At 46.6% G+C, this 23,701-nt stretch overlaps 1 protein-coding gene across 16 annotated transcripts in view; it reads left to right on the forward strand.

Annotated features, from left to right (window-relative positions):
* Positions 1-23,701, forward strand: part of LOC133372935 (histone-lysine N-methyltransferase PRDM16-like) — a 545,545-nt gene that overhangs the window by 505,353 nt on the left and 16,491 nt on the right. For 14 of the 16 annotated variants that reach the window (XM_061602158.1, XM_061602152.1, XM_061602153.1 and 11 more), the window contains 4 exons: positions 16,480-17,062; positions 20,298-20,349; positions 20,488-20,675; positions 23,641-23,697. In XM_061602158.1, coding sequence (XP_061458142.1) covers positions 16,480-17,062; positions 20,298-20,349; positions 20,488-20,675; positions 23,641-23,697 — 880 coding nt within the window. Of the gene's footprint in view, positions 1-5,012; positions 5,126-11,590; positions 11,827-16,479; positions 17,063-20,297; positions 20,350-20,487; positions 20,676-23,640; positions 23,698-23,701 lie in introns of those variants that run through there. The other 2 variants (XM_061602164.1, XM_061602163.1) reach the window with 2 other exon arrangements.

A 23,701-nucleotide genomic window follows, 5' to 3' on the forward strand; every position in this document is an offset into this window, starting at 1 on the left:
ATTTTTTTCTTTGTATTTATGATTGCTTATATTGCATTACTGTTTGAATTCTACGGAATGCAAACTGTAATTCGACAAGATACAAAGCAAGAAAGAAAAGAAGCCATGAAAATGCCATGAGATAGCATGCGTCGTCTAGCAGAGCACACCACAATGGCCACTGCAGGTAGAAAAATAGCGAAGGAGTCCACCACCAAGACCATCAGCAATTTGCAAGGGGTCCATGGTGGAAAAAGTTTGGGAGTTTCTGCATTAGACGATACTGATTATTTTTTTGAGGAGGTTCCCCTCCCTCCCCTCCCTCCTGCTTGTATAATTGAATAATCCCTGGCTGTGCTCCAAAGATCCCCACATGCAATGATCTGCTACTTCTGTTTGGGCTGATGCACTGGGGTGCCCCAGCCGTTATCACATTCCTGTACATGAGCTCTCACTGGTGCCGTCAGTATCGGATGAAAAACATGACACTGGTATGCAGACTCCCTGAAACGTTGAGGATCCTTTTATATGCTTTAGATTTAAATTTGACAAATGTGGGGCATGTCATGGCCCTGAGTTTCTTTGCCCCCAACCCCAATGTTGTTAATAGGGATGTTTCCATGAAAAGTTGTGAGCTGGATTTTGTGGTGTCTAGAGCTGCATCCTTAGATGCTGAAGTAACCTGCAGGTTCCACAGTGCAACTGAATCTAGGCTCGTAATGGAATCCAAAACTAATCTTGCTAATGGAATACCAAAAGGCAAGCTCTCCCCCCACTCTCCTCCTCTGCGTAATCAGGGCCAATCCTAGAGAAAGCAGGGAATTCTGGATGGAGAGATGTGCCCATTCAATCCAAGGCAGCATTTCCCGGGCTCTGAATCTCCGTTTCTGTGCAAGTAATAACACTACTCTCCATTCTTCTGTTTGCTCCCTTCAAAAAATCTTGGTTGGTGATGTTCTGCAAAGATGTGTCACAAGATCACACAATACAATTGGATGGTGATTTTCCCAAGGCACCCAAACTTCATGGTGTATTTTCCCAAGGCGCCCAAACTTCATGGTGTATTTTCCCAAGGCAGTAACAGGTTGTGCCAAGGAATAAGAAGCACTGTAAGAAAGAAAAACTTAGAAGAAGCACCCAACACCTGGTACAAGGTACACTTTAATATGCCATTGTTTGGGGGGGAGAGTGTCCCAGCAAGCTGGCCTGAAGAGAGTCAGTGGAATGTGAAAATATGAATGAGATGGGGTGAAGAGGTGCATCAAACCATCTCAGTTCCTTTAAAAAAAAAACAAAATTAGATCCCTTGATCTCTCAAGCTGGTTAAGTGACCAGTAAACTAGAAAAGAGGAGAAAAGCTGAAAAGACATTGGAACGTTGCAGTGATAAGCTTAACAGCGAGAAAATGTTGCAAATGTCAAGGTGCATTTCATAAAGGAAACACAACCCCGTGTTGTATTTAAGCACCACCACCCCAAATCAGCACTTAAGGAGAAGCTGGATCTCAATGCCAGAGCACCTGCTTTGCACACAGAAGGTCCCAGGTTCAACCCTTGGCATCTCCAGGTAGGGCTGGGATAAGACTCTGTCCTGATGCAACCCTGGAGAGGCTCTGCCTGTCAGTGTAGACAGCACTGAGCAAGGTGGACCATTTTGTCTGACTCTGCATAAGGCAGGACGGCACGTTAGGATTTCACAAGAGTCTTGTGCGTGTTAGTGTGCGGAATCCTTTGATTTCCCTATCCCCATATTTGGGGTGATGAATTCTGAAAAGCACTTGCTCAGTGGGAAGACATCCGCTCCTTCCCAAGGAGAGCCTCTTGCCCAGAGTCTCATGACAAGGAACAGCAACAGCATCACGGTGTGACTTTTGCAAGAAACATTCCTGATGGATTGTGCCAGTGTACAAATTTAGGCTCCAGTAAATAATAATTATAATTTTTTTAAAATGAACTATAAAAGCACTGGAATGAGTTTCTGTCCATCGCACTGCAAGCTACTGACTTAAACATTCATTATTTTAATATGCTGTAATTTGTGTGTGTGTGTGTGTGTTGTGGTCTGAGGGAGGGGTCGGGAGGAAACGTTTGCGTAGAAACTCACAAACAGAAAATGAAGGAACGGTGCAATCTCCTTGCGCCTCTTTGCCAATGATCACGTGGGCTCAAATCGTTTCCAGATATAATGGTCAGCAATGTCCTTCGCAAAGCCATGGGACAGTTTTCCTTTATATTTAACAGATACTGTGATTAAAAGGTTTTATTTCGCCTTAATCAATGTGTTATTTTTTTCCTGTGTGTCTGATTCCTCTTGTCATTAATACCACTTTCAGAATGTTTTGTTTTCGTAAGGAAAAAAATTAAAAAGGCAGCTTTGGTTTTTCATTCCTAACAGGCAATTTGCAGAAGATCACAAGATTCTAAAGCCATTTGTCACCAAGGACATATATCTACACCAGAGACTGAGGTTGTCATCCTTGGGGTTTACTTCTCTGATTAGACATGCTTGGAATTGCACCTCAGGACTGCAATCCTATGCACCAGGGGTGGGCAGAAGGTAAATCTGGCTCTACTGGTAGATTTTGGGGTGATCTGCAAGAAGGGACTCCAAGTGGTTTCACAAAAACAATGACCATTAGGTGGCTTTTAATTGGAATACAAAGGAAGTTTGAAGAAAAAAACAGGAGTGGATTCGTGTGTGAAAAGAGTCTGAGGGAAGTCCTGGTCCTGAAAATAAATTTGCACATGCTCAGAGGCATCCCAGTCCTTCATTGTGCTGCCATTTTGCAACTGGCTCTGGCTGGTAGATCTCAAGACAGCCAGTGTGGTGTCATGGTTCTTGAGTGTTGGACTAGGACCTGGGAGACCAGGGTTCAAATCCCCACTCGGCCATGAAGCTCACTGGGCCAGTCACTCTCTCTCTTAGCCTAACCTACCTCACAGGGTTGTTGTGAGGGTAAAATGTGGAGGATGAGGAGAACAATGTATGCCACCTTGAGCTTCTTGGAGGAAAGGTGGGGACTTGAATGTAACAAACAAAGTTCTAGGGAAAGCAAAGTAGATCCATCAAACCTGAAATCTGCCCATGCCTCCTGTATACAGTTTACCTGGGAGTGAGTCCCAGTGGGGCTTATTACTGTGTAGACATGGATAGAATTGCACTGTTACTGTCTTAATCATAGTGTTCCCATCTTTCCAGGGAACCTGGGAACTGTAGTTCACTGAGGCTAGGGGTTTTCAAGCAGGAAAGACTCGGTAAACTACAGTTCCTACGATTCTCTGGGGGAGTCCACTCCAATTAAATTAATGCAAAAATTTGCATTGGTTTATAAGTGTAGATATGCCTCCTTGTCTCCGCTGTCTTTCTGTCTTCAGAATGCAAGCTTTTGGTAATGTCCGCTGCCTACCTATGAAAAGATGTAATTTTTCATTTTTTTTAATTAAAAAGAACCTTATATATATAAATGGTAGCAAGGATGATCTTTCCCTCCCTGTTCCCCCTGCCGTTGTTACAGTATACACATTTGATCTAGGATATTTTATTTCTTTTAGAACTGTATAGTCTTTTTTTTAAAATCAATTGTAAATGTCTGGTTTTTCAAACAATGTTTTTAAAACACTGCGAAAGAGGAAGGTGCTAGTCCCTTAGCATTCTGGAGTGTATATGGCTTTTATTCTGTTTATAAGTAAAAGATAAAAAAGCAAAAACAACGAAACTGTGCATGACTTGTGTTTAGCAGTCATTATTGTGTCCGTTTGTGAAATTTTTATTAAAAAGGAAAAAAAAAATCAGTAGATGCACTTATGTATATGTGATTAGGGGTTTTGTTCCATTTTATTTGTTTTGTTTTGTCTTTGCGTTGGGGCTAGAAGCCTTGAACTGCCAAGGAAAATTTTAAATAAGTGGCAGTTATTAATTAATATGAAATCGCTTTGTTGGGAGAATAAATGAATTTTAAAAAAAAGAGGTGATGTGTAGAATATACTTAAAGGGCAATTTTGCAAAAATTTCACTTTGATGCTTGTGATAAAAAAGATGGAAGAAAAACAATGTACTTGTGTAGAGAAATTCCTTTAAAAATAATGAATAGAAAGCGCTGATTTTGAGGTTCATGCTGTAGAATAGGAGTGTATACCAAATGTAATCTTTCCAATGCTACAAACGGATTTATACATGAGATTGATATGCAATAAACCTGTGTGCTTTTTTAAAGGGTGTTCCTCTGCCTTTTCTTGGGACGCGTGCAAAATGGGAATATTATCTGAGGTGAAAAGCAAGTCACGCATAATGAATACAGTTTGTGGGCACTGGTTTACAAGGGTTTTTGTTTGGAGGGGGTTGCATTAAGGGGGAAAAAACACTTGTCTTTGTACAGATAGGACACCAGTCAACCGATTTTTTTAAAAAAAACCTGACCATTGTCACATACGGCAAAAGAGTCGAGGAAGTCAAGAACGCCCCTGTGGTGAACTTGTCACGACAGAAGGAACCAAAATGCTGTGTGAATGGGTACCTGGAAGGAAGGAATTCTGAGGAACGCCTGCAAGAGAGACCTGCAACCAAGGACAACCACCACTGTGAGTCATACAGCAGTAAGGGTTGCAAAGTGTTTCAAAAAGTCCGCTCCAAACTGCGGCAGTCTTCATTTCATCAAGGGTGCAACAGGTGAACATCATACTATCTTTTCATTGCATTGTGGGATCATCAGACAAGACCAAGGCTCTCTGTCTCTCTCTCTCTCTCTCTCTCACACACACACACACACAGACTGAGAGAGAGCGGGGCTGGCACCAGTACTAGAGGACCCAGGTATCACACCTCTGGTGGGACCCTTCATCAGTGGGCCTTGGTGCGTTTACCCGGTGTCAGTGACTTTGTAGTAATAAACCTTAACCTTCTTTATCCTTTCAAGTCTTAACAGAACAGTTACTTCTGCACTGCTATATATTTCCTTTCACACACACACACAGCAAAAACTCTTAACACAGAGGAGTCCAGTGATGAGAAGGGATTCCAACCCTAGTGGTGAGGGTTCCACCAGGCTCTCTTTAAATCTAAGAGAGAGTCTGGTGCTCTGAGGATTCTTAGGACCTTGACTGGAAAACCTGACACTGCATTTCTGTTATTGAGCAAACTCCCCCCTTAGGTAAGTTTAGTCCCCTGTTCTGCTGACGTTGTGACCAGTATACATGTTAAGTTATTGCTGGGATGAACAAATGACCGCTGTTTCGAGATGCGCATGCATCTCCCATATATATGCATATCTTTCCGATGCAGGGTTTTGATTTGTTTTCCCGCATGCACACACACACACACACACACCGGTGTGGCCACTTGGCTCATTTCTGCCCTTGGCTCCTCTTTTTCTCTTGAAAATGGGCCTAGCTGCGGTCCATCCGGCTAGTGAACAAACCGTCACAATTGCAAACAGATGTACCCTTTGAAAAATCGCCCTCCCGCCCGGCTTCCAAACTCAGAGAAGACACAACGGCTCTGTCGAGAGATTTTGGCAGCAGGTCATTGCATCATCTTGACGTCGGAGCAGAAGGGGGAAACATGGTTTCTGGAGAGGAACCAGCGAGTCACGATGGCAGGATGAAGGCAGCCATTATGGACGGGGGTCGAGGCATCGACCCAGTTCTAAAGATCAGTAAAGAAAAGGTTCATTGTAGGGACGATGAGAACATCCACATGTGGTTGGTTCGCATCCAGGCTGGAAAATACCCTTCATCAGTCATGGGGCCAGAAAGAGCCTTGTAGCCAACCTTATGCACCTCTCCAAAAAAAAAAAAGAGGCCTTCCCTTTGTCAAGGATCTCATTGATAACCAACAACAGGAAATGCACTGGAGGGAATTTGCAGAGATTGGTCCAAATGTTCCCTGACGTGAGAATGTAAGCCAGGTATGGTGAGCCTGCGGATCTCAGAAGCTGGCCATCCATGGCCATGCTAGGTGAGGAGTAGACATCTTGAGGGCCACCTGTTCCCCGTCACTGGTACAGGCAATCCGGAGGGACGTTGTTCTATCCTCTTTGCTTGCAACGCAGGATTCTCTGCAGCCGGAGGACACACGCTTGGGAACGCCATTGGTTGTCTTTGCTTGTTAGCTGCTTCTCTGTCAGAGTTTTGTCCCATTCGTCCTCCAAGACTCACAGGGTGGCTTCCATGACTGCCCTCTCCTTAATCCTCACAACAACCCTGTGAGGTGGGTTAGGCTTAGAGACAGTGAGCAGCCCACAGTCACGCAATAAGCTTTGTGGCTGAGCCTAAATTGGAACTGAGGGCTCCCCAGATGAAGTCCAGCACCCTAATGGCTACACTGCACTGATACCAGAGATCCTGGGAAATAGATGGCAGGCACTTTCCCGGGGTCCCTTGCTCCTGGATTGCTGCAGTGAGTTCCACAGTTAACTGCCACTTGCAAAAAGCACTTTTTGCAGGGCTTTCTAGGGCTTCAAGCTAGATGCCACAACAGCTGGAACAGGTGAGGATGAGAGCACCTTTACACCTATATGCATAAGTGCTAATGTAGCCATTTAACCTGACTTGGGAAAAATCACACTAATGATTTTGGGGGGTATATTTTGACCCCAATAAGATTTTCAGTGGTAAGGTACAGTTCTCTTTTCCTCCCATAAACCATTTTTTGGGGGGGGTCAGCACAAGTGTGCTTGCAATACCTAAACACCCAGAGCCAAAAAACACTTCTTTAGAGGAGGTAGATTTTTTATGAGCAGCAAATGCTTGCCAATTCCCTATTCATACTGAGTAAACAATAACATTTCTGGTCCTTTAGAAAGTTACCATTTTTATTTTCAATTACAAACAAAAAAAACCCCTGTGTTTTAAAGAAAAGAGTTAAAATGTCACAAAAACATTGTTTAGAAACAACTTAAATCTGCTGACATTAACGTATTTCTGGGGTATATTTTGATCACAGGGTGGTTTTTTGTTTTGTTTTCAGAAGAAAAAAGGGAAGTGGTTTTGATATATGCCTTCAAGTCGATTACGACTTATGGTGACCCTATGAATCAGCCACCTCCAAGAGCATCTGTCGTGAACCACCCTGTTCAGATCTTGTCAGTTCAGGTCTGTGGCGTCCTTTATGGAATCAATCCATCTCTTGTTTGGCCTTCCTCTTTTTCTACTGCCTTCTGTTTTTCCCAGCATTATTATCTTTTCTAATGAATCATGTCTTCTCATTATGATAACTCCAGTTTCATCATTTTAGCTTCTAGTGATAGTTCTGGTTTAATTTGTTCCAACACCCAATTATTGGTCTTTTTTGCAGTCCATGGTAGGGGCAAAGCTCTCCTCCAATGCCACATTTCAAATGCGTTGATTTTTCTCTTGTCCACTTTTTTCACTGTCCAACTTTCACATCCATACACAGAGATCTGGAATACCACGGTCTGAATGATCCTGACTTTGGTGTTCAGTGATACATCTTTGCATTTGAGGACCTTTTCTAGTTCTCTCATAGCTGCCCTCCCCAGTCCTAGCCTTCTTCTGATTTCTTGACTATTGTCTCCATTTTGGTTAATGACTGCGCCGAGGTATTGATAATCCTTGACAAGTTCAGTGTCCTCGTTGTCAACTTCAAAGTTACGTAAGTCTTCTGTTGTCATTACTTTAGTCTTCTTGACGTTCAGCTGTAGGCCTGCTTTTGTGCTTCCCTCTTTAAGTGGTAGCTGGCTGAAATTTGGAGATATTGTAAGGCGGACAGTTTGTGACAATGTCCTAGAAGGACTACTCTGTAGGTCTACTTATGTGTAAATTACAGAATGAAAAACATGCCTGAGTGAGGTATTGACCCCGAGATTCAGGATGGGGTGGGGGTAAGTCTGTGTCTGAGCACTGAGCCATCATTTGGGGGCAATTGTATTTGTGTTATAGTGTCATGTGCTAGTATTGTGAATGCAAATGTTTGTACACTGTGATACCACATGAATCTCTGTCCTTTAATACAAGAGCGGTGGAAGAGGCTAGTCCTCTTTTCCAAGGTACCTTTGATGAGAGTGTAGATGTGTGTGTGCTGTCCCAGCCACTCTTCAGATGAGCCCCCAAGTAGATCAAAAACCACTCCCATGGGAGTAGCCATCTGCCCCACCCTGGAAATGAGTTTATATCAAGGACAGACAACATAGATGTGGATTCTAACTAGGGCTGGATGAATCTGTCCATTTCAGTTTGTCATTTTCCCAGTCTTAAGATCTGTTCTCCGCATTTCCACAGGAATTTGCAATTAGATTTATATATATATATATATCTCCTCATGAAAATTTGTCAGCATTTTAGTGTGGATTTTTTCCTAATTAAAACATTTTTGCATGCAGTTTTGCCCAATGTACACATTTCTGCAAGCAGTTGTCCCTAAGGGAATGCACCTTTGTATGCCATTGTCAGTAATATACAAACTTTTTAGCACACATTGGTTGGAGATGGCAAAGAAGTGTGACATTTGAAGAACAGCTGCGTTTCAGTCCCCCGTATTGATTCATTTTCTCATTAAAATGCAAACAAAATCAAATTTCTTTCCCCCCCCCTTCCATTTCCCATCATTCTTTACCATTGATCATGCTGTCCGGGACTAATGGGAACTGTATAAATATTTTAAATAAATAAATAATAAATAAACTGCAGTCTTCAACATTTGGCAGGCACCACATTAGCTACCTTCTGCTTTACATCCAAAGGTAGCATCATCACCAGGAAAAATAATCTCCAACACTCAGCTCTAGTGAGAACCATTCATCCCAGGGGGGGAAGCTAAGGAGGCAAAGTTGCAAAGGGGGACAGGTTTGCTGCCCTTGAATGCACTTTTACCAAAGAGGGAACTTTGCAAGTACCTCCCCAGGCAAGCCTTGCACATCTGGCTACTCAAGGGTTTAGTGAAGCTGAGCGATCTCTTTCTTGATCACTGCAATGAGCAGCATTTCACAGCAGAGGGCGAGCCGCGGCTGCAGAATCCGCTGTGCAAAGCATTTCCAAATGGCTAGATGCATAGGGCCCAAACCATTGAAGTTCTGTGACTGGAATTCCCAATGTTATTGTCGTCTGCATAAAAACATCAGAAGAGTCCTGTTGGATCAGGCCAGTGGCCCATCTAGTTCAGCGTCCTGTTTGAAGAGTGGCCAACCAGATGCCCATGGGAAGCCCAAAAGCAGGACCTGAGTGCAAAAGCACCCCCCCATGATTTCTGGCAACTGGTATTCGGAAGCATGCTGCCTCCAACTGTGGCGGTAGAGCATAGGTCACCATGACTAGTAGCCACAGATAGCCAGGGATGTAGTCATCCAGGGGGTCAGGGGGTCTTTGTTCCCTTACATTTTGGGGAGCACAGTTCTAGCAGGGTCCCTATGTCTCCAGCGTCCTGCAAGCCAATCAGCATGAAAGAGAAGTGCCTTACCCACTGAGAAGAGTCTTCTAACATGCTTCCTTGCCCTTTCCTGTCGATTGGAGCCAATCAGAGTGAAAGGAGGTGAGTCAGCCTCTGAGAAGACTCTTCTCAGTAGTTAACACACTCCTCTTTCACACTGATTGGCTTCTAGGGATGTCTATTGTTGTGGGAGAAGGCATTAACAAGGAACTCATTCTCAACTCCACAGCAAAAAAAGGGTGTGTGGTTATGGTTGTGACTAACATGAAGGGAACCTGCACTTCTGAATTTGCCACTCCACTGCTGCTGATAGCCTTATCCTCCTGAATTTGTCTGTTGCTCTTTTAAAGCTGGCGGCCATCACTGTCTCTTGTGGGAGCTCAATTGCTGTTTGTGCGCCACCTGGATCAGGGCCCTCAAGTGGGGCGAGGCTTACCCTTGCAACGATTCCCCGACTTTTAAATCTCCCAAGATTTCCCCAGTTAATCTGGTTTATTTCTGCAGTTTTAAATTCCAGTTGGTTTTTATGTTTCAATATTGTTTTATGATCAAATACTGACAATGCACATGGGATTGAAGGATCTGTCCGTTTCAGTTCTCTCTTTGTTTCTGTTCTCTGGGCCTTCCGGTGTTATTGCTGTTTGGTGCTGCCAGTCGGTGCAGGCAACACTCAGCTAGACGGACCAGTGGTCTGACTCAGTGTGAAGCAGCATCCAGAAATGCTGCTTAACAACGTTGGTTGATTGTTGCATTTATATCCCTCCTTCCTTCCAAGGAGCTCAAGGTGGCGGGCATGGTTCTCCCCATTTTATCCTCACAACAACCCTGTGAGGTAGGTTAGGCTGAGAGACAGCGACTGGCCCAAGGTCACCCAATGAGCTTCAGGACCAAGTAGGGATTTGCACCCTGGTCTTCCAGGTCCTGGCCCAACACTTTAACCACTACACACACTGGTTCTCATGTAACCCATCTCCCTTCCCCCAAAAAAGAATCCCGGGAACTGTAGTTTACCCCTTACAGAGCTTCATTCCCAGCACCCTTAGCCAGCTACAGTTCCCAGGATTCTGGTGTGTTTACACGTGTGCTTTAAATGCGTGGTGTGTACACTGGTCTAGTCTGTTGCAGCAAAGCCAATGCAGGGTCTTGTAGCGCCTTACAGATTAACAAAATGCTTTACAGATTATGTTAGAATAACGGGTTGTATACAACTAATTTCAATGTCTCAAGGACCACCTCTCCCCATATGAACCGACCCAGGCCCTTCATCTGTCATCAGAGGCCTTTGTGTGCCCCCGCCGTGGGGGGCTCAGAGGGTGGCAACATGAGGACGGGCCATGTCAATGGTGGCCCCCTGCCGGAATGCTCTCCTCAGCGAGACACGGCTGGTGCCATCACTATCCATCTTGAGGCACCGGGCACAACCCTTTATAATAATAATAATAATAATAATAATAATTTTATATTGAGTAGACTCATTGAAACTGATAGACCTAAGTCAGTTATAGCCATTAGATTTCTGACGTGCCCTTCACCCAGGGTGGTTTATTGTGATTGGCAATTTAAAAAAAAATTGGTCAAAAGAACCGACAGTTGAAAGAACAGCAGGGGACAGCCTAGACCCACAAAAGTGCCTGCCTTCATAAAATGTGTTGTTGCTGATGCTCCTGTTTATTGCTTTCCTGTCCTGCCCTGTCTCCCAGAAGGACCCTGTAAGCTGCATACATCATTTATTGAAAGTACATCCTCCCCCCCCAAAAAAGAATCCTATTTATTTATTTATTTATTACATTTGTATCCCACCTTTCCGCCAAGGAGCTCAAGGTGGCGTACACCATTCTCCTCCCTCTCCTCATTTTATCCCTGTGAGGTAGGTTAGGCTGAAAAATGGTGACTGGCCCAAGGTCACCCAGCAAGCTTCATGGCTGAGTGAGGATTTGAACGCTGGCCTCCCAGGTTCCAGTCCCACACTCTAACCCCTACACCATACTGGCTAGAAACTCTTAATCCCCTCCCAACTGCAATTCCCAGCACCCTTAACAAACTACAGTTCCTGAGAGTCTTGGAAGTGGGGTATGCAATGTGCTTTCAGTGTTGTGGCGGGTGTGTGGGCAGCCCAAGACTGTGGATTGTTGTTTAATCCGGCTGGGTTAATCTTTACGCCAGTGGGACTCTGCCCGGGCGGGAAGAGTTAAAGGAAGTTCAGAGGAAGTCTTTGGCACGGCCGAGCCCTCAATGGGAAGCGCCCCCCCGGCTGGCTAGCCGGCAAGCCACCGGCTGCTGCGCCCTGTGCGCCCTACCTGGAGGAAGAGAGGAAAGAGGGAAGTGATTGCCTAGGTGCTCTCCGACTCCGCCCTGAAGGGTGGCGCCCCCTCGCCTCGCTTTCGGGCGACACCTGCGTTTTTGTCCCAGCCCAAAGGCGGCGGCGTCGCGCTGAAGCCAGAGAGAGAGCCGGAATGGAGACGTAGGGAGGTGAGCGCGCTTAGAGAGGGGCTTACGGGCGCGCGCGGGAGGGAGCCGGTTAAAGGAGGGCAAGGCAGGCTTGCTGAAGGGTCAGTGTTGGGGTTTCTTGTTGGGAGGCTCCCGGCACCCCCCACCCCAGGAATGAAACGAGGGCAGACTTTTGGAGCGGCCAGATTTTTAGCTGCATGGCTATTTATTGAGCACTGTTTCTAACTTGTTCTGCAGGGATGTTAGATGACTTTGAGTGAAACAAGTGTTCTCTCACACTTTCCAGTGCATTTTTGTTGGGGAGGGGGAGAGGAGTTTTGCCGATCAAGAAAGCCTAATGAACCTTCATTGTGCAACCTGAATTTGCTGGTATGTGATTGAATCCCACCAGAAAAATAGCAAGTCTGGAAGTTCTTTGCAAGAGAACCTTAGGAACATAGGAGGCTGTGTTATATCGAGTCAGACTGTTGGTCCATCAAGCTCAGTATTGTCCGCGCTGACTCGCACCAGCTCTCCAGGATTTCAGGCGGGCTGTCTCCCAGCCTGACCTGAAGATGCCAGGGACTGAACCTTCTGCATGCAAAGCAGATGTTCTACCACTGAGCTGTGGCCCTTCCGAACACCCGTTGCTGGAAACCGCAGGAGAGGAGAGTTGCTCTTGCACTCAGGCCCTGCTTGTGGGCTTCCCGCAGACATCTGGTTGGCCATGGGGTAAGCAGGGTGCTGGACTAGGTGGCCTGACCCACCAGGCTCTTCTTATGCTTTAAATAAATGCTTTATTTAAGATGTGTCTGAACCCTAGCCAGGGTTGCCTGTTTTGTTTTGTTTTCCCCTGGCTTGGCTGCTGTGCTTTTAAGTGTGGCCTAGCACTCAGAAATCCAGCAAGACAATCACAGTATGCAATCTGGCACTTGAGAGCATTGACAGCGCTTTGCATCCATCGCTTAAGTATGTGGCAGGGCAGGATGAGTCAGTATTGTTATCCTGATAATCATATTATGAGAATTGCCAGCAGGTTCATGGGCAAGGTGCAATTTAAACCAGGAGCAGTCCAACTTCTGCATTCAGCTACCTCATCATACTAGCTCTCATTGAGGAAGGGAATCACATCATAATCTGTGTCTTTCTCTCTCTGCGTTTTTCAAAGCTGAAGTTATGAATATCCAGGGTAGGGATGGGGAACCTGTGGCCCTCCAGATGTTGGGTACAACTCCCGTGAGCGCCAGCCAGCGCTGCCAATATGATGGTAGTTGGAGGGCTGGAGGTGCCCCATTCTGGATCTAGGGTGACAAGATGCAAAATAAGTTGACTGGACTTGCTTACTTGAAAGCCATTTCCATTAAGTTTGTTGTGGCTTACATCCACGTAAGCATGCATAGAATCGCAACTTTAGACTTACAGCTGGTAACAAATTAATAATAAGTAATAATTTAAAATGGTGACTGGCACCGTGCTAATATAAAATATGTTTGAAAGCTTAGCACCTCTGGTTGATCTAGGTCCATGTAGTTAACAGGCCTGCCCCTGTTAATGTTCCTGTTGTGGAACTTAGGAAGGTGTCTTATATCGAAGCAGACCATTGGTCCATCTATGTCAGTACTGTCTGCACTGACTGGCAGGGGTCTCCCCCATCCGTACCTGGAGATGCTGAGGACTGAACCTCGGACCTTATGCTTGCAAAGCACGTGTTTCACTGCTGCGCTGTGGTCCGCTCCCTTCGCTTAATGATAAAGTAAGATTCTAGTCCTCAGGTTTCTAAATGAATAGCTGTTTAAATACAAAGAAAGGAATCTGTCTTACGCCAAAGCAGAGCCTTGATCCACTTAGCTCAGTGTTGTCTACATTGACTGGCAGCGGCTCTCCAGGTTTTCAGACAGGAATCTTTCGCAGCCCTACCTGCAGATGCCAGAGATTGGACCTGGGGCCTTCTGCAAGCAGAGCAAGTTCTCTACCTGTGAACTGTGGCTCTGCTACCCCTGTGGCACATCCGGGTAGTCTCTACCTGCAACGCTCACTGCATTATGTTTTCCTACCCTTGTGTGGGATTGTTCTCGAGGGCTGCCTACGCACTGCCCTGCCCTGCCCTGCCAGCCAAGAAATCAAAGGGTGTTCCCGCTCCTAATTTAGGGTTGGAAGGAAAGCCGGTGGAGTAAATAAAGCAATCTACCTTGCATGCTAGATAACATGTCTCTGCAGGTGCAGGTTGTAAACATTTTTTTTCCAGGCACCGGATGAGCAGCCGTGCATACCTCTAACTCTTTTGAGGACATTTGCATCCTTCCATACCTCCAAGGAGTTCAAGGGAGCATACTTGCTTCCCCTCCCTCTGTCAATATGCATTGGTAACCTCGAGGCTGGATTACTCCAATGCGCTTTGTGTGGGGCTGCCCATGGCCCTGGTTTGGAAGCGTCAGCTGTTGCATAATGCAGCGGCCAGACTGCTGATGGCTGACAACATGTGGCACCATCTGCACTGACTACCAGGGTTTGAATCCCCACACAGCCACAAAGCTAACAACAACAATCATGCACAGCACAACTCAATTGCTATGACAGGCAGAAAAGGCACTGAGGGGTCCGCCGTGACTCTTCAGCATTATTCAAGTGTCTGTGGGGGTGAAAAATGGTCCTTAAGGATTCAGCCCCTGCCCAACCTGATGCCTGCTTTGGCCATGCCTTTCGCCTGTAGGTACGGAAATGCAAATCTGCCTGATTAAAATCGCTGCCAAAATCTGTGTGAAAATCCAGTTGTAGTTATTCTGTGGAGTAATTGTCAAAGGTGTGTCCCAGGAGAGTGGTGAGAGGCCCCTGGGCAGGATGACATTTGTAAGTGAGATACAAAAGTAGCTTTCGAATTTCTGGCGAATGGAGCATAGCGCAGAGATGATTATTTCCTCCACTCCTTTGTGTGGCCTTATTTATATTAGATTTTTTTGTTTTGTATTCTAAGCATCAGCATCTGGGAGACCAGGGTTTGTGAAGGATGCTGACAGTTGAAAGGAGACCATTATTCCCCTCACAGAGTTCCCTAGGAGAAGGGGCTGACTGTTAACCACTCTGGCTACTGGAGCTCTGTCGGGGGAATAGGAGTCTTCTAACCACACTGAGCACCTTTTACAAACTACACTTCCCAGGATTCATTGGGGGAAGCCATGGCTGTTTAATGTGGAATAAATGTTTGGTGTAGATGTGGCCTATCCCCACTCGCCATCGGAGCAGGGACTAAAGCTACTTCAAAGACGTTTTTGCAGAGGCTTTAAGACAACTCCTGTGCTCCAATTTGACCAAACAGGAGCACGGGGGCTGTCTTAAAGTCTAGTGATGTCAACTGATGGTTGTGGTTTGGGGGAAATGGCCTCATGGAGCCAATTGGACCCATTGGGAGAGGTATGCTTGGCCCAGAGGCTGGAGGTTCCCTCTCCCTGTGGCTTATTGCATCGTAGCTTCCATGAAAAAAATAACACTGTCCTGGGATCACCAAGGAACTTTAAACTGGGAGTCTCATGCAAGGAGTATGGCCGAGGGGCTCTCTTTGTGCATTTTGCAATCGAGACGGTTGAATAAGAATGCCTTTTTTGAATCCCAGCCTGCTATAAAGACCCAGAGGAGAATACTAGTTGGCAGTCAGCTTTGAAAACTGATCTAACCGGGTGGACAACTTTTTTTAAAACAACAACAACTTTGCAAACCGAAAGAGTGGCATGGCCTCTTGTGTTAACTTTTAAAAACAGTCCTGCGGAAAGAGGAACTCTTTCTTTCTTTCTTTCTTTCTTTCTTTCTTTCATGCGTATGTTAGGGGAAAGTGTGCATAAAAATGAATATAAGAGGGAAAATAACATGCGAAAACGCATTATATGAAAGAAATTCCGTGCAAAACTGTGTACATGAGTCAAAACTGCCTACAAATAGGAGAAATTAGGAGAAATTCGCACAAGGACGCCGGGAAGTTTTCATCAGGATTTTTTTTTTAATTGCTGCAGAAATGTGGAGAACTGAATTGAAGGCTGGAAAAATAAGCAACTGAGAGAACGAAACCTGGCCGATCTTCCCATCCCCAGCCTCTCAGCACTATCTGCTGGGGAACTATAGTTGGAGAGGGCTGTGGAACTCATATCTGCCTTGTGGGCTTTCCATAGCTATCGGGATATATAGGAAGTGGGATGCTGGAGTAAATAGCTTAGGTGTGGGGGACCTTTTTCTGCCCAAGGGCCGTGTTCCCTTCTGGGCAACCTTCCGAGGGCCACATGGCAGCGGCCGGCTCAGCCAGCCGCAAAAGTGCATGGAGCAGTGGATGCAAATTTTACCTTGTTTTTACACACACTTGTACCTGCCCTGCTCTCTCTTGCTCAGGCGAGCAAGAGGCATTCTCTGCCTGCAAGGATGCATTTCAGCTAAGCAAAAATACTCAAGGAGGGTGCAGAGCGAGGCCAGTGAGAGGTGTAGCCTGGGGAGAGTTTTGAGGGCCATATATAGAAGCCTCGAGGGCCACTTTTGCCCCACCTCCATAGGCCTGAGGTTGTATGCCGATACTTAGGAATAGACAGATTCTCCAAATAGTTATGGTGGTGTGGGTTTTGTAGATTTGAGTACTTGAGAGGCTACCATTTTATTTGTTTCCTGTGTTGGAAAGCTGAACCCCTGGTACACCTTCAACGTCTCTCTTCCCTTCTCTAGGCCCCGCAGAGCTGAGCGCCCCACCATCATGTCTCAGCGCCACTCAACGACTTCCTTGGGAGACAAGGCACTTCTCCTGGAGCACCAGCAGAGTTCGGATTTGCACATCAGCAATGTCTCAGCCCATGGGAAGTGCAGCCCCCTGGCCGCACTGGAGAGCCCTGCCTTTTTGGCTGAGCGCTCGCCGTCACCCACCGGGCCCCGGCGCATCATCCTCAGCACCGAAAGCCCGGCCGCGCTCAAGGTGGGGACGCAGCAGCTCATTCCAAAGACCCTGGCCGAGGGCCCCAAACCCAAGCCCCCCTCTCGGCACCAGAGCTTCTCGGCTGCCTTCCTGAGCAAGGAGGCTGCCCGATGTGACCCGAAGCGGATGTCGGCCCCCAGCATTTCTTTCGATGATCTGGAGGAGCTGGATCAGGGCGGAGGGACACTCAAGCGCAACCTGCGCAACATGTCATACCGGGTCGCGATGAAGGACCTGGGGAATGGCAAGGACGTGGAGCCGCCCAAAGCCATGAGCAGCCTGAAGCCGCTGCCTGAAGAAGCCAACACCCAAGGCGCCCGTAGCCCTGGAAGACACAAGGTAGGTCCTTGTAATGCCACAGGGTCAGCCAACATGATGCTCTCCCAATGTTTGCATAATTAGCGTGTCGGGTTAGGACTTGGGAGGGCGGGGTTCAAATCCTCATTCAGCCGTGAAGTTTGCTGGCTGACCTTGGGCCAGTTGCCATCTTTCAGCCTAACCTACCTCACAGGGTTAGTGTGAGGATAAAATGGGGGGAAAGGGAACCGTGTCTGCCATCTTGAACTCCTTGGGGGAAAGGTGGGATATAAATGATGATGATGATGATGATTAGTAATAGTAAATCATCTGCCTTTCACCTTGAGGTCAACAATTACAACAATTTAAAATGCATCCTTGAAAACAATTTAAACAAATAACTCACAATCCCTACTGGGAGGAAGGGAGGGATATAGATCAAATAAATAAATAAATTACAGTGGGCCCTAAAAATATAGCTCGCTATTAGTGCATAGCATGGAAAGCCAATGTGGTACTCCCCCCCCGCCCCCCAAGGTTGCTTGAGGTGAAGGGCAGGATATAAATTTAATAAATCAATAAATAAAATTAAATAATTCCCATCAGTCCCCAACCAGCATAGCCTATTGTCAGAGATGTCGGACGTTGTCTCCCCAAAACATTTGGAGGGCACCTTGTTGGCTACGCCAGTTGTAACGGGTCACGGGCCCTTAAGTGGCGTAAAGCAAGCTAATGAGGCCAAGAGAGAAAGCAGAGTAGAAGCGGGTGGTCACCTTCCTGTTCACCCTGAAGGTGCTGGAGTCCCAGATGAACATTAAAAAAACCATGGTTTGCAGGTACACGCTCTGCACCATGGGAAGCAGTAACCATAGTTTGGTGTGATGTCCAAATTGAACTTCGCTTTTTTAAAAAAGACGTACTACAAAGTTTTGAAGCACTGGTGCATTTGTTCCATTTAAGTAGCTAGCGTTGCCTTCCCACTCATCTTTCTTGTTAGCCAACGGGTTCAGGCTTACATCCTCATCCTTGATGATCTTATTGTTGATTGGATGACCGCTTGTAGAACTCCACTTTTGCCACAGCTGGCCTTAGTTACTGCTGTCACTAGCTGATGCACAGCCTGGGGAAGGTCAGAGGTCAAAGTAGTGTTTAAAGCAAAACAAGTTAACACTTTTCTCCCCAGTCGTAGGCGGCCTGCGCTCTCAATGGGGGCTGGCTTTGATGTATCCTTGGGAATTGGGGAGTTAATGAGACTCTTCTCGAAGACAGCTTCAGGATTTCAACAAACATTTCCCAGGGAGATTTGGAGCGAACTGGAAAATGTCATATGCAGCACAGGGGCGGACTCTTTCGGCACAGAGTCCATGCTAAAGTTCACGGGCTCATCTTTGGGGGGAAGACAAGACTGCCCACTCGGCTCCTCTGGCTCTTTGCTGTTGAATGCCTGCTAGCAACAGATGTGCCTTAAGCCAGAAACTTGATGGCAGGGCTAGCCAACCTGGTGCCCTCTAGATGCTTCTGAGCTCCCAACTCTTTATTGTCCCTGACAGTGCTGGCTGGGGTTGATGGGAGCTGGAAATCCCAACAATGTCTGGAGGGCATCACGTTTACCACCCTTGCTCTGTGATTGTTGAACCAAGACCACAGCAGAGCATTGATGCTCACTTTGCAAATTCAGAAGTGCAGGGTCCCTTCATGACAGTCACAGCCGCCACCACCCCCTCACAGCACAGCCACCCCCCCATCTCTCTTGCTCTGTGTCATCTCTGAGTTGACACCCCACTCCAACAGGAGCCAATCGGCATGAAACGGGAGCCTGTGTTAGCTACTGAGAAGAGTCTTCTCAGCAGTTGACTCGCTTCCTTTCACTCTGATTGGGTCCAGTGATCAAGAAAGGACTTTTCTCAGTGGCTCACCCACTCCCCTTTTGTGATGATTGGCTAATACGTAGGGACCTGGCTGGGATCCTGCTCTCCCAAAAAGTAAGGGGTCTACGATGCTCCCCCGAGACCCCGCACGACTACACTCCTGGAGGTGGTGTGACCTGGGGAGAGCCCTGACGGTCAGACAGAAAGTCTTGAAGGCCCCCATGGGGCAGTAGGTGGTGGATCCAGTTTTGAGTCCTGCGGGTTGCTCGTAGCCTACGTGCCGTCACAAGTCCGAGATGGGCGTGTGTGTTTCGACAGCGCTGCAGCGCTGCAGTGATCGTGTCAGGGCTGTTGGGGCAAAGGTCCCAGGAGGGTCGAGGTGAAACCTGAGTCACTTTGGCGCCGGGGGAGGGGGTTTCCCCACCACAACCATAGAAAGCAAAATGGAAGCAAAGCAAAGCACATCAGGCGCATCAGGCATTGCAAGGGGTGCGCCACTCCTCGACCAAGAGGTTACTGTTGGCTCTGGGGGAATCACCTCCGTCGTGTTATTCCCTTTTAAGACTTAAAAAGTGAGCCTGGGGTCCCCTCATGGCATTTTCCTTTGCACAGCTGAGTGCAATGGAAATGAAGTTCTGCACCAGCAACACTGGGTGTTGGGTCTGTGTACATATAAACGGTCCCAAGCCATTCGCTTTCCTTATGCGCTTCTCGGTTTTAGGGAGGAGACAGGAAATGCAGAGGGCAATGAAACGGTTGTAACACCTCCCCCTCCCCCACTTTTCCTGCTTCTGAAAATTCAGCCGAGGGTGTCCAAATGATCTGCTTTAAAAAGGAGAGCCTCTCTTGGAAGGGAGGGTTCTCTTCCAGGGAAGGTTTAAGGGATTATTCTAACATACGGTATTGCTGTGTTTTAGATGAGCTATGTTTGTGCCTTTATTATTTACTTACTTTGTTTTGTTAACTGCTTAGAGGCTGTTTTTTTGTACAAATGGACCATTTGGGTGATTGGGGCACTGCCCCATCAAATTCAGTCTGCCCTCAGCCAGCCCCCACCTGGCTGCCTTCTTCGTTACAGCCAGTCCAGGGGTGGACTTGGCTGTCCGCTTCCTCCTCCTTAGTCTCAGTGTTGCTCTGGTAGAACTCAGCAGGGAGGAGGATGGAGGAGGAAAACTAGAATGAATGAATTGGCTCTGCCTGTCATTGGTTCCAGCTTAGCCAATCATTGGCTGTGGTTCCATCTACCGTTGGGCACTTCGCCTTCCGCCCCACCAGTCTCAGTGGCCATCAGCTACCACTGTCGGGTATTAACCAGTATTAAAATATATGAAAACTATATGGTGGGCGGAGTATGCGTAGCTGTTGATGGTCTCTCTCTTTCTGTCTTTCTCTGTCTTGTCTTTTTACAGAGAACCTTTGGTCGTAAGCGCATGCATCGGCATGGAGGCTCCTTCAAAGATGGTGGGTATACAGCCCAGGGTACTCCAGGCACACCCAGACAATCTTTGGACAGATAAGGGAGTCTTCTCTTTGCAAAAGAGAGCCTCTGTGGTTTCAGATTTCTCAGTATCACTTGTAAGTCTTGGTATTCTCTCCCAGATCCCCGCCTGTATCAAGAGATCCGCGAGAAAGGACTCAACTCTATCAGCCACGAGTCAGACGATGACATCCTTGAGTCATCCATCCCCGAGGAATCCATCCCCGAGGAGCCTCCCAACCTGGATTCCTCCACCATTGTGGTGAAGAACTATCGGCCTGCTCACATCACCTGGAGCCAGCTCCCGGAGGTAGGCGAGAGAGGTCAACCAGAGGGCAAGGGACAATTATTTTTATTTGCTTATTATTGCATTTATATCCCGCCTTTTGTCCGAGTAGCTCGAGGTGTCGTACGTGGTTTTCCTTTCATCCTCTTAACAACCCTGTGAGGTGGGTTAGGCTGAGAGGCAGTGACTGGCCCAAGGTCACCCAGCAAGCTTCATGGCTGTGTGGGGATCCCAGGTCATGGTCCAACACTCTTAACCATTTCGCCATGTTGACTCTGAAACTAAAAAAAGGGATCCCATCCTTTTGGACAGGCCTTTCCACTTGGCCCACAAGATGTTTGGCCAAGCCACACCCATCTGCCTTACACGTGACATCATATATGGCGTTGGGTGTAGGGCAAGTTTTGCAAGCACTGGCAAATCAGTTTAGCCTTGTGCAAAACCCCGGGTGCAAGTGCCAACAATCAGCTGATCGTCACAGCTCCTGTGCATGGCAGCTTTGTGAAAACAAGCCACGCAATGTCTTTGTCACATCAGGTGATTGACAGGTGGGTGGCCCTGCCCACCTGTCAAACGTGGGCTTCTGTTTCAGAAGGTCAATAGGTTTCTTCAATTTTTGTTTTCTTGTAAAAAATGTCTAGGCTCCTTTTTGGCTAAGATTCCACTACATATGTTGATAGGATGCTTCTGAAGATACATTTATTCTCTAGGGTGTACACATGAAGGCACCTTAGTCGCCTAGTGGTTGGAGCATTTGCATTTCATGTAGATGGGCCCAGGTCCGCTCACTGGCATGTGCAGATAGGGCTGGGAGAGACCCCTGCCTAAAACTCTGGAGAGTCATAGAATCATAGAGTAGAGTTGGAAGGGGCCTACAAGGCCATCAAGTCCAACCCCCTGCTCAATGCAGGAATCCAAATCAAAGCATTCCGAAAGATGGCTGTCCAGCTGCCTCTTGAATGCCTCCAGTGTCTGAGAGCCTACTACCTCTCTAGGTCATTGGTTCCATTGCCGTACCGCTCTAACAGTTAGGACATTTTTCCTGATGTCCAGTCAAAATCTGGCTTTCTGCAACTTGAGCCCATTATTCCATGTCCAGCATTCTGGGATGATTGAGAAGAGATCCCGGCCCTCCTCTATGTCACAACCTTTCATGTACATGAAGAGTCTCTGCCAGGCAGTGCAGCCAATACTGAATCGAGTGGACCCCATGATCTGACTTGGCATAAGGTCGTTTCCTATGTTCCTAGGAGCCTGTTTCCGTGCTTGACTGCTGCCTCGGTCAATATTTGCACATCTGTCTCCCCACCCTTTCCCAACGTCTGTGTGTTTTGGCTACTGCGGGGCTCTCTGTGGAAGTTCCCTGCGGGGGCCATAATTGCATTAAGGGAATGTGTGGTGCAGCCTTCAGCCGGGATGATGTATGAACTTAAGGAGTTGCTGTGTCACCAGAGGCTCACCTGCCTCCTATCATCTGACCTGGGCCTGACTTTTCTTCCCCGCTCCTTTCTGAAAAAGAAAGATTTCCTCCTAACAGTTCCAAAGTTCATCAGCTCCACCTGGCAGGTGAACCATCTAAGCAGGATTGATCAAGTTTGCTGAAATGCAGCTCTGTGGGGGGTTTTTTCCCTTTGTCTGGGGAGGTTGCAAGAGACTGGAAACTCCCCGAGCAAGGAGCGCACAAATGCCACGTAGCGTTTCAATCCTTCATTGTGGCAGCTCCTACTCTCTGGAACTCCTTGCCCATTGATATTAGGCGAGCGCCTTCACTGAATTGTTTTCTGCACCTGCCTAAAGTTTCCCTTGCTTAGGCGAACTTAGCCAGACATGTAATTTTGCTATGCATGTTTGATTTAAAATTTGTTTTTTTTAAAAAAATATTCTGATTAAATTATACGTCAACTAGTTTTTAATGTTTGGTTTTATGGGTATTTTTAAATATTTTATATTGTTTTAGGCAGACCGCTTACAGCAGGGGTGAGGATCCTTTTTTCAGCTCGAGGGCCACATTCTCTTCTGGCCAATGTTCTGAGGGCCACATGTGAGTGGCGGGTGGGGACCGAGGCCAAAGTGGGTAGAGCAACATATGTAAATGTTACCTGTTGCACGGTGGGCTAGTTTCTGCACGCGCTCGCACACCTTTCTCTAAACCTCCATCCAGGCACGTGAGAGACTTGATCAGAATTCCAGGAGACAATTCTAGCTGGGCAAAAACAGTAAAGAAAGGTGTAAAGGGCTGGCGAGGGGCATGGCCTAGGGAGAGTTCCTAGGGCCAGACAGGCCTGGAGGGCTGCATTCGGCCACCAAGACCTAAGTTTCCCCACCCCTGCCTTAGAAGTTTTCTATTAACCAGTATATAAATTAATTAAATAAATAAAATTGATGGTATCCAATGCTAGTTTTACTCTGATTAACACGTAGTTGGGTGCAACCTATTTAATATGAATTACATAATATCTGTCTGGTATAGTCAGTGTGAATGACTCAGCCCCAGAATAAGACATAGCAGCCTGGAAAATCCTCCATAGTTCCATGCCTGCAACTTTTGATAGACATCTTTTTCATGCCCTTAAAAAAGAGAAAATGCATTATTTAATAAAACGGATTTTTAACATAGTAAATCTAATCTATCTATCTAATCTATCTATATGAATGAATGAATGAATGAATGAATGAATGAATACAGGTCTGTGGGTGTGCTAAAAATTAGTATGTTAAATATATAAATGAATCCGTGTCTTCCTCTCTTTTTTTTAATTAAAACAGTCTGAAAGGAAGTGCATCCTGTTGGATTGACCATGCTTTGAAACGTTTAATGGGCGTTTAACACCATAATTTCTATCCTTTGCGGTTTTGGAATTTGTAAGGATTATAACATTTTAAATATCACTAATGGCATTTAATGTAAAACTACCTTTGCAATCCAGTTGCAAAGATGTCTGAAAACTAGCGATGGGACCGTGAGTCACTCAGAAGTTGTCTCTTGCAGGTTCAGGAAGCTGGCATCCTGGAGCTGATATCTCCGGAAGAGCGCAAGCGTCAAGAGGTAA

Source organism: Rhineura floridana, chromosome 18 (genome assembly GCF_030035675.1).
Source record: "Rhineura floridana isolate rRhiFlo1 chromosome 18, rRhiFlo1.hap2, whole genome shotgun sequence".
NCBI classification, from domain to species: domain Eukaryota; kingdom Metazoa; phylum Chordata; class Lepidosauria; order Squamata; family Rhineuridae; genus Rhineura; species Rhineura floridana.